The 17025-nt window shown below is 33.0% G+C and overlaps 2 protein-coding genes across 2 annotated transcripts; both read right to left on the reverse strand.

Annotated features, from left to right (window-relative positions):
* Positions 1-11440: 11440 nt before the first annotated feature.
* Positions 11441-11896, reverse strand: LOC138893089 (uncharacterized). Its single transcript, XM_070176860.1, has one exon. The coding sequence runs from the start codon at positions 11894-11896 to the stop codon at positions 11441-11443; it is 456 nt and encodes a 151-aa protein (XP_070032961.1).
* A 24-nt stretch (positions 11897-11920) lies between these two features.
* Positions 11921-12771, reverse strand: LOC138893090 (uncharacterized). The gene is made up of 2 exons (XM_070176861.1): positions 12620-12771; positions 11921-12299 (listed from the first exon to the last, which is right to left on the reverse strand). Exons 1-2 carry the CDS (start codon positions 12769-12771, stop codon positions 11921-11923), a joined length of 531 nt encoding a protein of 176 aa, XP_070032962.1.
* Between the last annotated feature and the right edge of the window lie 4254 nt (positions 12772-17025).

The following is a 17025-nucleotide window of genomic DNA, read 5'->3' on the forward strand; positions in this document are numbered from 1 at the left end:
GGATGTGACAAACCTCCTTTGGATTTATTTGATCTCCATAAAAGTCGAGGATCTTCTTCTTGAAGTATATGCTTATCAAGAAGAATATGATCTTTTGATCACGATATTATTTTATGTCTTAATATGCCAAAAGATTATTGGATTTTTTATAGTATTTTTGTAAATATCCCAATAGTCTATAAGATTTTCAAGATAGTTATAAATATACCTCACAGAGGATGTAAGTGTAAAATTTTCATAGTATAAAAGACGTAAGTGTTTGATTTTAAAATGCAAGAATACATTCGAAATTGAGTCATATAATAAAGATGTTTAGTGTAATTAACCTAAAATTTAGACGGAAGTGATCACAATTAGGACTCAATTGAATATCTCTCTCCCACTTGGTAATCAATTTCAGCTGAAATATGGCGTATTTTGGTACAAGATATTAAAGATAAAAGCCTCAATTTATCTGAGATAGTTGCTTGACTTGTAAGTCGTCGTACAAGGTCAAAATTCTAGTCTAAATTGAAATTTTCATCTTTGTTTAATATTGTACCAGTATAATTCTAGTTTAAACTGATATTTAATTTTTGGGTCATTATCTAACACTACAGTCACTATTTTTTAAGATGGGAAATGGGAAATGGGAAATGGGAAATGAATTACGAGATGGGAAATCATACCTCACCAAGAACGTGAAAATTCTGGTTGTTAACTAATTGGATTATTAAGCTCTCGTTTGACTATAGATTTTGGCTAATAGTTTTTCAAAATTTATTAAAAATACAATTTGTTCATGGGATATGATCAGTTTTTGAGAAAAAAAAATAATTTTTTTCAAGGTTTTTTTTAGGCGAAAATATTTCTTCCGCTCACAAAACTTCAATTTTTTTTTTTAATAAAATGCATATTCAAACACAACTTCAACTTCCAAAAATTTGTTTTCAACACAGCTTCAAAAACTGTTTTTTAAAATTTCAACCAAATCTATGTTCAAACACTATCTAAAATTCCCCTGCAAATTCTATTTGAATTAGTATTAAAATAATATTTCTCACCTTTTTAAATATAATTGTCATTAGTGATTAGTTGGTAAGGGAATTTTCCCTTTAAACACAAATTGTTACTCTTAAGAAAGTAAGAGATTTGATTCAACAGTATAATTTAAATGCACAAATTATTGACCCATTCATTCAATTCCTAAAATACTAACTTGCTCCTTTTTCCTTAATATGTGAAAAGGGTTGAATCTAATAAGTTTTATTGCAAAAAATACTAATTTCTTTCACAATAAATAATAAAAATATATGATCACCTGATTGTCACCTTAGTAGTTTACTGTTTGTTTAAGGGTCAAGAGTCCCTTGAAAGCCAACTAAGATATTGTCCATGTTTAATTGCATTTTTTTCTTACAATAATTAGCTGAATGCTACAAAAGAAAAATATATAATAGCTTAGAACTTGGAACAAAAGTCTGATTCCATCAAAATAAAATGCGTCTAACAAACACGCAGTAACGTTTTCTTTGAGATTTTTACATTTCTATACTAGTTTTAAAATTTATTTACCCTCAATATTAAACTTTTAACTTAATTACAAATATACAATTTACCAATTATATGCAAAATAATGCACTAGACTTCAATGTCACCCATTTTCTCTCCCTCTTCTTCCCTCCCCATTTCACTCATCTCTCTCAATGAAGGATCCACTCATTACTAATGGCAATGGCGTTTCCAAAATCAATAGGTTTGAAAGTTTTCAAAAGAAAAAAAGAAGTTTATTTGAATTAAATTAACTCAAACAGACCTTTTAAGATATGAAGTTTCTTATCACCGTCTCTTTAGTGAATAGCATCAACAACCATTAAAACATTTCGAAGCATTGAATTGAAAAACTGAATTTTGTGAAATTATTATTTGTTTGGATTGGGTGTTGTTGTAAATGATTGGGAATATCATTTGGAGTTCATATATCTCAATTTTTAGAGATTTTGGTGAAGATTCAAGATGATTTTTGTTAAAATTTTATATTGAAACTCGAAAAATAATACATAAATAAATTGTATACATTTTGTATGTTGGGTGTAGAAACAACATATAAAATATATACAACTAACATACACTACTAAAAAACTGCTTAAATTCGTTCATGAAAATCGATCGAAATCGGTAGGAAACTGAAAAAAAACGACCGATTTTCGACCGCTTTTAATTAGTCGAAAAAATGATGGTCGGTAGCGTGTTGCGACAAAAATCGGTCGAACTTTTCCGACCGAAATCGGTCGATTTATTTAAAGCGTTGACTGACTGTCAAACTTCATTTACCAACCGAAATCGGTTGGTATTAATTAAATTTTTATTTATTTAATTTTCAAATACCGACCGAAATCAATCGGAATTTTAAATAAATAATAATTTTATTTAAATATATAATTATTTGTAAATTGTAATAAATTGTTAATTTATTTAAATAAATTTAAATTCATAATTTCCGACCGAATTCGGTCGGAAATTTCAAAAATCTCGAAATTTCATTTGAAATTTCCGACCGAATTCGGTCGGAAAGTTTGAATTTTTGGGCAAACAAATGATATTTTCGACCGATTTCGGTCGATTTTCTAGGTAAAAAGTGAACAAAAAATGCATGCTTTTAAGCTACATCACCTGTCAATTACAACCAATATCCATACTATAATGGCATCATTACACTGCTGTCGTTCAACCATAATTAATCAATAATAACAATAATTAACTAACAACAACAACAACAATTAACTAACAACAGCAACAATAACAACAACAACAATTATCTAACAACAACAACAATAATTAACCAAATAAATTACATGTTATATTAATTATAATTTAAATTAATTTATAGAATTAAGTTGCATAATAAATTATAATTTGTTAGCACACTCAATTAATCTAGCATAATTAGTTAAGCCTAATTTTTTTAAAAGCAATAAACACTAATAGAATAATATTATCTCCTAAATTAATAAATCCTAAATTTCTATCATTAATCATATAATTAGACTCGCTAGACAACGAATTAGTTAAGCCATTCAATTAGACTAATTCAATTATACTAACTCAAGGTTCATAATTTAATATAGTTATATCATTAATTTGAATTCTATTAAGAACCATAAGTTCATAATTTAAAGTAGTTCATAATTTATACATTAAGTTCATAATTTATACCTTAATTCTAAATGTAATGTAGTTCAAACCAAAAATCCTAAAAAATTATAATTTTAGGTAGTTCAATACTAAATCTAAATCTAATTTAGTTCAAAACCCCTATTTAGTCACACAAATCCTAAATAGACAAAAATCCTAAAATAATTACATAAAATTATATTCCGAAAATTAAAAATTAAAAATCTAATAATTAAGGTAGATTACTAACCTTGAACAACAATGGCAGTGGTGGTGGCGACGGCGTAGCAGTGGTGGTGGTGGAGGAGCGAAACAGTGGTGACGGCGGATTAGGCGTGACAGAGAAGAGGTGAGGCTTCGTTATTTGGGGGTGGGTGACTTGATTTTGGGTGGTTAGGCCCAAAATTTGTGGGGAAGGGAGATGGATGAGAGATAGAAGGAACGGAGTTAGAAGATGAAAATTGGGGAGTTCCCCGTCTGGGCTGGTCTAATTGCGAGATTTCCGACCGATTTCGGTCAGAAAAGTTAAAAAATGTTTGACCGTTTGACCGGACCAATACCGACCGATTTAGGTCGGTATTTTAATTTTTAAAATATTAATTCAATTCATATAAATAGATTTTAAATAAATAATATTTAATACTTAATATATATATATATATATATACTATACATTGTTGCCATTCAACCATAATTAATCAACAACAACAATAATTAACTAACTAACTAACAACAACAACAACAACAACAACAATTAACTAACAACAACAACAATTATCTAACAACAACATTCCGATCGAAATCGATCGGAAATTTTGAAAAAGTTTAATAAAATACTATTTTTGTAGATTATATACAAGTATGAACAGGTCTCGGTCAAATATTTATCAATTTCCGATCGAAATCGGTCGAAATTTTTATTTTTTTGCCGTGGGACCACTATTTCTGTTGTCAGAAATATTTTCTTTGACTTTTGCGATCACCTTACTTACTTTCAGACCGAGTTCGGTCGATATGCTTTGGACGAAATATGTTAGTTTTCTAGTATTGATAATTGTATATAATTTGTATGTAAATTGTAGTTTTTGACCGAATCCTATAGAAAAAATATTGTATTTTAATTTGTAGATAAATTATAGATTTGGACCGAATTTGCTTATATTTTATAAAAAACTTTAGTTACTTTCTGTAAATAAAAAACATTGATAAATCGTGTAAATAAGTTTGAAATTTCGCATCTATACGAAAAAGTCCCATTTTGTTTTTCTTTTTTCGTTTGAAGGAAATTTTCACAAGAATCTCTTTAAGCATTTTCCGTATGGGCCGTGTAGACCGGTGAGTCTTAATGGGCCTTATATTTTTTATATGACAATGTTATAATGGCCCAATAACTCTGGACTTGATTTAACTAACGCTCAAAGTAGGCGCAAAATATTTGTGCAAGTTACACATTTGGCCGGTCGCTAAAAAAATAATAATATTCGCAAGTCAAATATTCAAATATATATTATACAGTAATATACAAAAAAAGATATATTTTGCCTGCTATTATTTTTGGGAACTGATATACTGCATTATTTTCCCAACATTTTTGTATTCTTCTGTTTTTTTTTTTGGCAGAAACATTTCCCAACGGCCATTCATCTAGGATACCTTCTCCTTAGAGAGAATAATATTTTAACTTTTATATGTCTATTTTACGTGACATTATTATTTTCAAATTAGGTGGATGTCATTTGCTTCTCTCTCTTAGAGCCTGTTGGGCCCAGATGTCAAAAACAATTTTTTTTGAAAAGTGTTTTCTAAAAAAGTATTTTTGCAAAATATCAGTTTGTATTTGGCCAATTCATTTGAGTAGCTTTTTACAAGTTTACTATGCTTAGCCAATCTTTTCAAAAATCACTTTTAAATATCAAATTACGAAAAATGACATTAAGGGTTCAATTTGCAACTTTTATTATTTATAAAAGAAAAATAAATTTAAATATTTATTATAAAAGAATTCAATTAAAATAGAAAACGTAAAGTAAAAATATAAATTAAAAATTTCAATCAATATAAAATATAGTTATTCCAAAGTAATAACATTGAGTGTTTGGTATTATTTATTGTTTACATAAAAATTTAAATATGTCAAAATATATCATTAAATATAAATTAAAATTCTACTCTTAGGAATAGGAGAAAGAGAATAAAAATATGATTAAAGTAAAAAAGAGAAGAAATGTATAGTAGAATAAAAAGAAAAAGGAAAAGAAAAGAAACGTAACTTAATGAGGGATATAATTTGGAAAATATAAATTTATTATAAGGTTAAATTTGTCTTGAATAAATTAATTTTTTGCTTCTGTTTTTTGGAAGAAACTAGAATTTATAGTTTCTCCCCAAAAGCATAAAAATTGCTTCTGATGCTGCTAAAAAATACTTTTTCATTTTGGCAAAACTCCTTAAATTTTTCAAAAAATACTTTTTAAACAAAACAAAAAGTACTTTTGGGAAGAAGCATAATAAGTTTTTGAGAAGCAGAAAAAGTAGCTTCTTTCCAAAAGCATAAGGAGAAACGGTTTTGACTTTTTTTATTAACAAAAATACCCTTAATAAAATATAGTATATATCAAAATAACTGTTAAACCTAATACTTAGGATATTAATGCATAAATATTTTTTATTATTTTTAGGATAAATTTCTAATATATAGTGACTTTAGGGGTGAATACTTTTATATTTGTTGAATGATTTTTAATATATTTAACTTATATTAAAAGAATTAAGTATTTTTAAATTTTATTTTTATATTTTACTTAAGTAAAATAAAAAGATTTAATTCTTGCCTGTAATAACAAAATTTTAAGATTATTTATTTACTTATAATATTAACTATTAAGTAAATCTATTCATGTCCTTATTCATAATTTGATACTTAAAATCACTTTCTGAAAAGCTTGGTCAAACACAAATTATTACTAAAAAGTGTTTTTCAGAGTAATTAGTCAAACACAAATTATTTTTCTCCAAAAATATTATTAAAAAAGGCATTTCTCAAAAGTTGATTTCTCCGGCTTAGCCAAATAGGCTATTAATCTATGTCTCTCTAGCTGGGGTGCATGTCTATAGACCCTAGGCAGCAGACGCATTTATGGGCGTAACTTTGAGCAAGAGCATCTCTTTAGTAATATTCTTAAAGAAGTACTAGCTAGAATCACGTGAATTAAAATTGCATACATTTCTAGAAATGGGAAGTTGTCCTTTGAAAATGGAAACAAAACTTGTGAAATTATCGGCACTAGATGTTTGCACCAACCACGTCAACTATCTAAGTGATTTAATGAATTAAAAATATATATTAAGTCATAATGGTTAAGTAAGAAAATTATTATGCAAACCAAGTTATATAATTAGTGATTTGGTGTAAATACTCGAAACCGATAAATTTTTATCTATCTTGAATTGTCTATCGCTTTTTCTAAGAAGATCAGCTCGGTATACTAAATTCTTGCTATGCACGGGGTCAATGAAAGGGCCGGACCACAAGGATCTATTGTACGTAGTATTACCCAATATTTTTGCATGTTTATCGCCTTTTGTGTTGAGACAAAATTAGATTAAAATGAAGCGTCTGGTTGTTAGTGCGAGACTTGGCGAATTAATTGAAGGTTTGATCGTCTCCATCTGGCACAGATCATTTAGCGTTTTCCCAAACACAAATTACAAGACCTTGAATAGGGCAAAACAACGGATTAGACCAAACACTACCTATTCCAATATCAAAACCAAACAACTTTGCCAATAATTTTTTTTTCCTTAAGTGAACGTTCTATTTAGTTTGATGAAAAATCATTTTGTAACTAAATAGTCTAAGTAGGCGTTTGAACATAAAAATTGTGATTTTTGAAAAGAAGTAATATTTGAAATTAAGTTGAAAAATATTATTTGGAATTTAAAATTACATTTGGACATATAATTATTTAAAAAAATATTGCAGTTTTGTGAATCAAGAAAAAGCTTTTTCCGAAAAACTTGAAAAAGTGATCAAAATTACTTTTTGATTTTTGAAAAAATCATCTTCAAAAATTCTCCAAAACTTATAAATTTTTATGGAAAAGCACGTTTTTGAAAGAAAAAATCCACAAAAAAGCAATTCTATGAACAAACGAGTCCTAAATTAGTCTTTGGTATATTTGGTTGTCCAAACTATCGAATGTATGACCGAATTTTCCTTGTACGATACAAATTGGTCGTATTGTATGGGAAACTACGTGGAATTATAATAAAATTCTCTATTGAAAAACACATGCGAGTTAGTGCTATAACTCACAAAAAACAAAACGGATTCTATTATACACAATAATTTTAGAAACTTTATCGTAATAATTAAACCATGGATCAACTTAATAAGCCGTGAACCTTTTAAGGAGTGAGTGAGATGGATGCGATCTCTCAACTTAGCTTTCTTGTTTTGTTGAGCTCTATGCATCGCCAATTTGAATTAATCAAACAAGTGAGTTTTGTATACTAGACGATTAACTTCTGAAAGAAAACTTGATGATCATGGGTGGAGGCGGAAGTCTAGATATATACAAGTTCGGTAGAACCTAGTAACTTTTATTCAAATAATATATTCGGGTTAATATTTTTTAAAGATGTATTTTATTTAGAACTCAGTTATTAACACTTTGAAGAGGACTCTTGGAGCAACATTAAAGTTGTCTAGGTCACAAGTTCAAGCCATGAAAGTATCCATTAATGTTTGCATTATGATAAGTTGTCTACTTCATATTCTTAGTGGTGCGGTCCTTTTTTTTCGAACCCCGCATGAATATGTACCGAATCTCTTTTAGTTATCAATACTTGAAATTGACTTTTTAAAATTTAGAATTCATAAAGTTAGAAATCATGAATCCGTCTCGTACCAAAAATACTAGGCTAGGAGAAGGCAACATAAGTTATGAGGTTTTGGCTAGCATAGTATTGGTGAATATCATTGTCATGAAAATTATGGAAGTCTGTCCAAACTAAAATAGAGGAAACACAGATATTTAGAAATGGAGAAGGTGTTCAACTTTGCCAGGTAATTTTTGGAACATATCTTTGTCAACGTCACCTATTTGGATATTTCCTTTCGAGGTTTGGGGCGTATTTTTTTCCCTTTTTATGAGTTTGAATTCCAACCGATGTTCGTTAAGCAAATTTAGCTGTTCTTAGTTTTCCACGTTCATACCCTCTACGCCATTGAATACTCCTTCACTTTTTTGTTTTCCTTTTGGATTTTATTTAGTATTATTCTCTTTCCCAAAGTCAAATCCTTAATTATCAGCCTAAAAGTAAGTAATTCTTTTGGGAGTGGGGAAAGACGATTCTATGACTAATAAAGTAACGATTCAAAGGAAGTGTCGATTGCAGCTTTTCTGCCGCGAATTCAACCAAATATAATGTTATTGATATAAAGTTCAAATATATATATATATATATATATATATGAAATATCAATAAAATTTCAATATGTATTAATTTCGAACTCACAATTTGAAAAGTACAATGATTTCAATGCTATTATTGTTAAATTTTAAATTCATCAAATTTCAATTCATATTGTGGGGTTTGAAAAAGGTAAAATATACACGGATCTTATCCTTAACTTGTGAAGGTAAAAAAATTATTTCCGAAAGATTTTCGGCTTAAGAAAACAATTCTCACAGGAGAACAATAATACAAAAGTCATGTTGGAATTACTAAAAATAAAAACATTAACAACAAAAAACAAAGCATTAGCTACATGGCTTAAGTCTGTTAGAAAAATAAATTTGATTTCCTTAAGCACATCCTCGAGATAAATAAATATTATTTGTATTTGTGTACGAGTCTTGTTCTTTGCCTAAGACCAATTATACTTCGTCATTACGCTAATTATTGACTTTTCATTTTCAAAAATAAAAAACTTTTCTGGGGTGTGAAAGGCCACAATAGAAAGAAAAAAAAAAAGGAGGGGAGGGGGGGGGGGGGGAGTTGTCTGATTTGAGCTTGAATTTGTCGAATATAACATAATGACTCCATGCCCTAATTGAACAGTCAAATCTAACAAAATATTTACGTAAGATTTTCAAATACGGTGTATACGAAACACTATACGTGTATGATATTTGGTTAGTTAAGTGACTTACGGAGTTTTGGCGGTATCACAAAAATTAACAGACAAATGATGACAAATTCTAAAGTGCATGTTCCATCTCAAATCACATGACATTTGTTTTTCCTTCAAAATTTGAAATCTCATTTGACCATTCCACTTTGAATATTTAATATGCAATTTTTATAACTTTTAAGATTTTACTTTTCTAACACTATTCTACTTTTCAACAACAACAACAATCCACTAGAATCTCACTAATAGAATCTGGGGAGAGTAGTGTGTACGCAAACCTTACTATCTACCCCGAAGGAATAGAAAGGTTGTTTCCGAATGACCCTCGGCTCAAGAAAATAAAAAGACAAAAGGATGAAAGAAGACAATATTAGTATCACCACAACAATCATAGGAAAATTAAGAACACCATGAAATTTAGAAGAAAGATGCAAAGCAAAAGCGATAGCTATTAAATAGGTCATGCACTGAAAAGCGAAATAGTAAGACACAACATTGCCATTAGTTATCTTAGACAAAAACCCTGCATGGCTAGTCCCATAATGGTACGAAGTAAGGTAAGACTCAACTACCTCCTAACCTACAACCTTAATACTCGACCTCCATATCTTTCTATCAAGTGTCATGTCCTCGGAAATCTGGAGTCTCGCCATATCCTGCCTGATCACCTCTCCCCAATATTTCTTAGGTCGCCCTCTACCTCTTCTCGTGTCCTGCACAACCAGCCGCTCACACCTCCGTACCAGAGCATCTGGGTTTCTCCTCTAAACATGTCCAAACTATCCAAGCCTCGCTTCCCGCATCTTGTCATCAATGGGAGCCACGTGCATCTTCTACCGAATATCATCATTCTTAATCTTATCTATCCTAGTTTGCCCACACATCCACCTCAACATCCTCATTTATGCTACTTTCATATTCTGGATATGTGAGTTCTTAACGGGCCAACACTCAACCCCATACATCATGGCCGGTCTAACCACCGCTTTATAGAACTTACATTTGAGTATCGGTGGCATTATCTTGTCACACAAGACTCCAGATGGTAACCTCCACGTTATCCATCCTACCCCAATACGGTGTGTGACAGCCTCGTCGATCCCCCATCCCCCCTTGGATAACCGAACCAAGGTACTTAAAGCTGCATCTACTCGGGATGACCTGTGATTCAAGCCTCACATCCACACCCACTTCCACCGGCTCAGCGCTGAACTTTCACTCCAAGTATTCCGTCTTCGTCCTGCTCAGCTTGAAACCCTTAGACTCAAGAGCATGTCTCCAAACCTCCAACCTCTCGTTAACACCGGCTCGTGATTCATCAATCAGAACTATGTCATCGGCGAATAGCATGCACAATGGCACCTCCCCTTGAATATGGTATGTTAACGCGTCCATCACCAGAATGAATAAGAACGGACTGAGCGCAGAACCTTAGTGTAATCCCATTACAATCGAAAAATGCTCAGAGTCGCCTCCTACTGTTCTAACTCGAGTCTTAGCCCTATCATACATGTCCTTAATCGCCATAATGTAGGGAACCGACACACCTTTTACCTTCAGGCATCTCTAGAGAACTTCTCTAGGTACCTTGTCATACGCTTTCTCTAGGTCAATAAACACCATGTGCATATCTTTCTTCTTCCCTCTGTACAGTTCCACCAACCTCCTAACAAGGTGTGTAGCTTCTTTAGTCGAACGACCTAGCATGAACCCGAACTGGTTGTCGGATACAGACACTGTCATTCTCATCCTTGCTTCAACCACCCGCTCCCACATTTTCATGGTATGACTCAGTAATTTGATACCCCTATAATTGTTACAACTCTGGATATCACCTTTGTTCTTATACAATGGAACCACCGTACTCCACCTCCACTCATCCGGCATCCTCTTCGCCTTAAAAATAACATTAAACAACCTAGTCAACCACTCCAAACCTGCTCTCCCCACACACTTCCAAAATTCCACCGGAATCTCGTCTGGCCCGGTCGCTCTGCCCCTGCTCATCTTATGTATAGCTCCTACTACCTCCTCAACCTCAATACGCCCGTAGTACCCAAAGTTACGGTGACTCTCGGAATGCTCCAATTCTCCTAGCACAATATCGTGATCCTCTTCTTCATTCAGAAGGTTATGAAAGTAAGTTTGTCATTTCCCCTTAATCTGGGCATCTTCCATAAATACTCTACCATCTTCGTCCTTGATGCATCTCACTTGGTCCAAATCCCGACCCTTTCTCTCTTTCAACTTGGCCAGCCGGAATAACTTCTTCTTCCCGCCTTTTTTACCCAGTTCCTCATACAAACGACAATAAGCCGCAGTCTTAGCCTCCGTGACCGCCAGCTTAACCTCCTTCCTAGCTACTTTATACCTCTCCATGCACGCTCGCCTCTCCTCTTCTCCTATGCTCCCCACTAACTTCAGGTACGTTGCCGTCTTCGCTTCCACTTTACCTTGGACCACTTCATTCCACCACCAGTCTCTTTTGTGCCTACCAAAGACGCCCGTCGAGACCCCTAACACCTCTCCTGCAGCCTCCCTAATACAATCTACTGTCGCTAACCATATAGTGCTCGCGTCACCACTGCTCTTCCACGCTCCCATAGCCGACAAGCGCCTCTCCAACTCTTAGGCTTTATCCTTAGTTAAGGATCCCCACTTGATTCTCGGTCTTCCTCGAGCAGACCTTTTCCTACTCTTTAACATAATACCAACGTCCATCACCAAGAACCTGTGCTGCGTCGCGAGTATCTCACCTGGAATCACCTTGCAATCCTTGCACAACCCTCTGTCACACCTCCTGATGAGGAGATAGTCAATCTGAGTCTTCGCCACCGCATTTTGAAAAGTAACCAAATACCCTTCCCTCTTTGGAAAGTTAAAGTTCGCAATCACCAACCCAAAAGCCTTAGCGAAGTCCAACAGCGATGTACCTCCTCCGTTCCCCTCCCCAAAACCGAAGCCTCCATGCACCTCACCATAACCATCTGCGGTCGACCCAATATACCTATTAAAATCCCCTCATATGAATAGCTTCTCAACATGCGGAACCTGGCGCACAATCTCATCTACCCCCCGCCCCCCCAGAAGCGTCGTTTAACCAACTCATCTAGGCCTGCATGCGGCTCATAGGCGCTAACAACGTTTAGGGTGCACTCTCCAACCACCAACTTAATAATCATCAATCTATCATTCACTCGTCTAGCCTCAACCACAGACTCTCTAAGTTCCCTATCCACCAAGATGCCCACTCCATTCTTACTTTTCTGGCCTCCTGAGTACCAAAGTTTATACCCGTCTGCGTCCTTCGCCCCCGATCATACCCACCTTGTCTCTTGGACACACGCTATATTGACTCTCCTCTTCTGGAGGATCTTCGCCAACTCTATAGACTTACCCGTCAATGTACCTACGTTCCATGACCCAGTTCTCAACCTACAGACATCCTTGTTCCTTTTACTTTCCTTGCCTCCCGCCATTACTAAACATCTGCTAAAAACCGACCAACTATTTCCGAGCAACGTTGGTCGGTCAAAAAATGCGACAAAAAACCGTCCAGGTTGGACGCAAACTGGGGAAAAAAACATTTACATTTTTTTAAAACTAAATACTGACCAACGTTGGTCGGTAAATTGGTCAACAGCTGGTCAGAAAAGAAAATTTTAGATTACCGACCAACGTTGGTTGGAAATCTGGATCCAAAATTTTAAATTTTAATAATTATTTTATTATTTAAAATATTTTATAATATTTAAGAATTTATATTTAAAATTACCGACCAATTTGGTCGGTTAAAGAATTAATTTTTTTTAAAAAAAAAACCGACCAAAGTTGGTCGGTTTTTGGTCAAACGGTCAGCACTTAATGTACCGACCAACTTTGGTCGGTAATTCTAAAATCAGAGAAGTGAAAAACGGGAGAAACCCCCATTTCTCTGAAATTTTTCCCTCTTCTTCACTCTAAACCTTCATTCCCCTCTCTCCTTCTCCCAGCCCTCCCCCTCACCGTCCAACCCTCCCCCTCGCCGTCCAACCCTCACCCTCGCCGTCGTCGCGCCGTCGCCATCACCGCTGCCACTGCCACTGCCACTGCCGCCCCTCGATCTCCTTCTCCATCTCCTAAAAATTCTAGGTTTGAATTACAACCCATTTATTTATTATTTCCAAGTTTTGTTAATTAGTTATGAATTAGTTTCAATTGATTAGTGTTTCAATTATTTGAACATTGCATTTTATTGAGTATTAGGGTTTAGGTCTTGTTTTAATTAGTTTTGTTAATTAGTTTTATTAACTAATTAGTTTTGTTAATTAGTCAATTATTTATGAATTAGTTTAGTTTAGGGTATGGGTTGAATTTCTTTAGTTTAGTTAGTTTATGTTTAAACTCGTAGGATATGAATTGAAATTTTAGTTTTTAGGATTTGTTCTTGTGAATTGAACTTTTAGGATATGAATTGAACTTTTAAGATATGAATTGGACCTTTTGGATATGAATTGAACTTTTAGGATATAAATTGGTGTAATTAGGAAAAAATAATTATCTTGAATTAACTAAAAAGATATAATTAATTTATAATTATAGAATAAATTAATTTGTTGTTGTGAATCGAACTTTTAGGGTATGGGTTGAATTTCTTTAGTTTAGTTAGTTTATGTTTAAACTCGTAGGATATGAATTGAAATTTTAGTTTTTAGGATTTGTTCTTGTGAATTGAACTTTTAAGATATGAATTGAACTTTTAAGATATGAATTAGACCTTTTGGATATGAATTAAACTTTTAGGATATAAATTGGTGTAATTAGGAAAAAATAATTATCTTGAATTAACTAAAAAAGATATAATTAATTTATAATTGTAGAATAAATTAATTTGTTGTTGTGAGTCGAACTTTTAGGGTATGGGTTAAATTTCTTTAGTTTAGTTAGTTTATGTTTAAACTCGTAGGATATGAATTGAAATTTTAGTTTTTAGGATTTGTTCTTGTGAATTGAACTTTTAGGATATGAATTGAACTTTTAAGATATGAATTAGACCTTTTGGATATGAATTGAACTTTTAGGATATAAATTGGTGTAATTAGGAAAAAATAATTATCTTGAATTAACTAAAAAAGATATAATTAATTTATAATTGTAGAATAAATTAATTTATTGTTGTGAATCGAACTTTTAGGGTATGGGTTGAATTTCTTTAGTTTAGTTAGTTTATGTTTAAACTCGTAGGATATGAATTGAAATTTTAGTTTTTAGGATTTGTTCTTGTGAATTGAACTTTTAGGATATGAATTGAACTTTTAAGATATGAATTGGACCTTTTGGATATGAATTGAACTTTTAGGATATAAATTGGTATAATTGGGAAAAAATAATTATCTTGAATTAACTAAAATAGATATAATTAATTTATAATTGTAGAATAAATTAATTTGTTGTTGTGAATCAAACTTTTAGGGTATGGGTTGAATTTCTTTAGTTTAGTTAGTTTATGTTTAAAATCGTAGGATATGAATTGAAATTTTAGTTTTTAGGATTTGTTCTTGTGAATTGAACTTTTAGGATATGAATTGAACTTTTAAGATATGAATTGGACCTTTTGGATATGAATTGAACTTTTAGGATATAAATTGGTGTAATTAGAAAAAAATAATTATCTTGAATTAACTAAAAAAGATATAATTAATTTATAATTATAGAATAAATTAATTTATTCTTGTTTTATTTGTATAGATGGAACATCGTACTTGGATGTACAATAGAAATTATCCTAATCGGCGGGGATTGCGGGAGGATTTTGTAGAAGGGGTTGATGACTTTATTAGACATGCAATGTCACTTCCACCATACCAAAGTGAAGGAGTAATTAGGTGCCCTTGTGTCAGGTGCGATTGTATGAAGTTTAAAAAATCGGAGGAAGTTAAGCTTCATCTTTATAGGAAGGGGTTTATAGAGAATTACTTTGTGTGGACTAATCATGGAGAGATCGATGGTAGCCGTGGGATATTTCATAACATGGTTGTTGGTGAAAGTAGTAGGTCGGTGGAGAATACAAATCTTGATTCTAGAATTCAGGATATGGTTGCGGATGCTTTTGGGGGTGAGCCCAATGAAAATGTTGAACAAACTCCTAATGATGACGCAAAACGTTTTTATGAACAGTTAGAGGAAGCTAGTCGTCCACTACGTGAAGGAAGTCCGCACTCTGAGCTGTCTGTTGCAGTTAGATTACTATGTATCAAATCTAATTGGAATATTTCTCAAGCAACCATGGACTGTTTCATTGACCTTATGAGTGAACTAGTTGACCATAATATCAACTTACCTGGTGATTTCTATAAGGCGAAGAGATTGGTTTCTAAGTTAGGACTTTCATCAATGAGAATTGATTGTTGTGAAGATGGTTGCATGTTATATTATAAAGATGATGCAACTTTAGACAGTTGTAAATTTTGCGAAAAGCCTCGTTTCAAGAGGCTTTCCAGCGGGAATATGGTCGCTGTTAAGGCAATGCATTATTTACCTCTTATACCTAGGTTAAAGAGGTTATATGCGTCGATGAGTTCTGCTCCTCATATGAGATGGCATTTTGAAAATAGAAGACCACCTGGTGTTATGTGTCATCCTTCAGATGGAGAAGCTTGGAATCACTTTGATAGGACATATCCAGATTTTGCTAGTGAACCAAGGAACATTCGGTTAGGTCTGTGTGCCGATGGCTTCACGCCTTTTTCTATATCTGCGACACCATATTCATGTTGGCATGTCTTTCTTACACCTTATAATCTACCACCTGAGTTGTGTATGACTAGTCCATATATATTCTTAAATTGTATTATCCCCGGTCCACGTAATCCAAAAAGTTTGATTGATGTATATTTGCAACCTTTGATTGATGAGCTAAAACAATTGTGGTATGATGGTGTTGAAACATATGACATATCAACCAAGCAGAATTTTAATATGCGTGCTAATTTAATGTGGACTATTAATGATTTTCCTGCGTATGGAATGTTATCTGGGTGGATGACTGCTGGGAAGCTAGCTTGTCCTTACTGCATGGAAAATAGTAAAGCGTTCACTTTGAAACATGGTCGAAAGCAATCATGGTTTGATTGTCACCGTCAATTCTTGCCTGATGATCATGAGTTTAGAAGGATGAAAAATGCATGAGAAAAAGAATAAAGTGGAATATGATTCTCCACCTCCGATACTTTCAGGTGAGGAAATTTGGGAGAGGGTCCAGAACTTCAGTAAAGTTACTGAGGCTCCACATTATAGATTCCCCGGATATGGTGTTAATCATAATTGGACGAATATATTTTGGGAGTTGCCTTATTGGAAGGATAATCTTCTCCGACACAACCTTGATGTCATGCATATTGAGAAGAATTATTTTGATAATTTGTTCAACACAGTGATGGATGTTAAAGGTAAGACAAAAGATAACTCGAAGGCTAGAATGGACTTACAAGAATTTTGCAGGTGGCCTGAATTATACTTGCATACAGCAAACAATGGTAAGGTGTTCAAGCCCAAAGCAAGTTACACATTCACTTTGGAGGAAAGACGACAAATTTGTGATTGGGTTACGAAATTAAAGATGCCTGAGGGTTATGCGTCGAATCTTGGAAAAAAAGTAGATATGGAGGTAGGGAAGTTGAGCCATTTGAAAAGTCATGACTGCCATGTTTTCATGGAGACCTTAGTGCCTATTGCATTTTGTGGTTTGCCTGAAA

The sequence above is a fragment of the Nicotiana tomentosiformis genome, chromosome 5, assembly GCF_000390325.3.
Source record: "Nicotiana tomentosiformis chromosome 5, ASM39032v3, whole genome shotgun sequence".
NCBI lineage: Eukaryota > Viridiplantae > Streptophyta > Magnoliopsida > Solanales > Solanaceae > Nicotiana > Nicotiana tomentosiformis.

What these genes read in the sequence shown, in the direction of transcription:
- LOC138893089 (XM_070176860.1), bottom strand. Translation starts at nt 11,896, where the DNA reads ATGGGAGCGTGGAAGAGCAGTGGTGACGCGAGCACTATATGGTTAGCG.
- LOC138893090 (XM_070176861.1), bottom strand. Translation starts at nt 12,771, where the DNA reads ATGGCGGGAGGCAAGGAAAGTAAAAGGAACAAGGATGTCTGTAGGTTG. An exon ending in GCGTGTGTCCAAGAGACAAG is followed by an intron (nt 12,300 to 12,619) that starts GTGGGTATGATC and finishes GGATTTTAATAG; the next exon opens with GTATATTGGGTCGACCGCAG.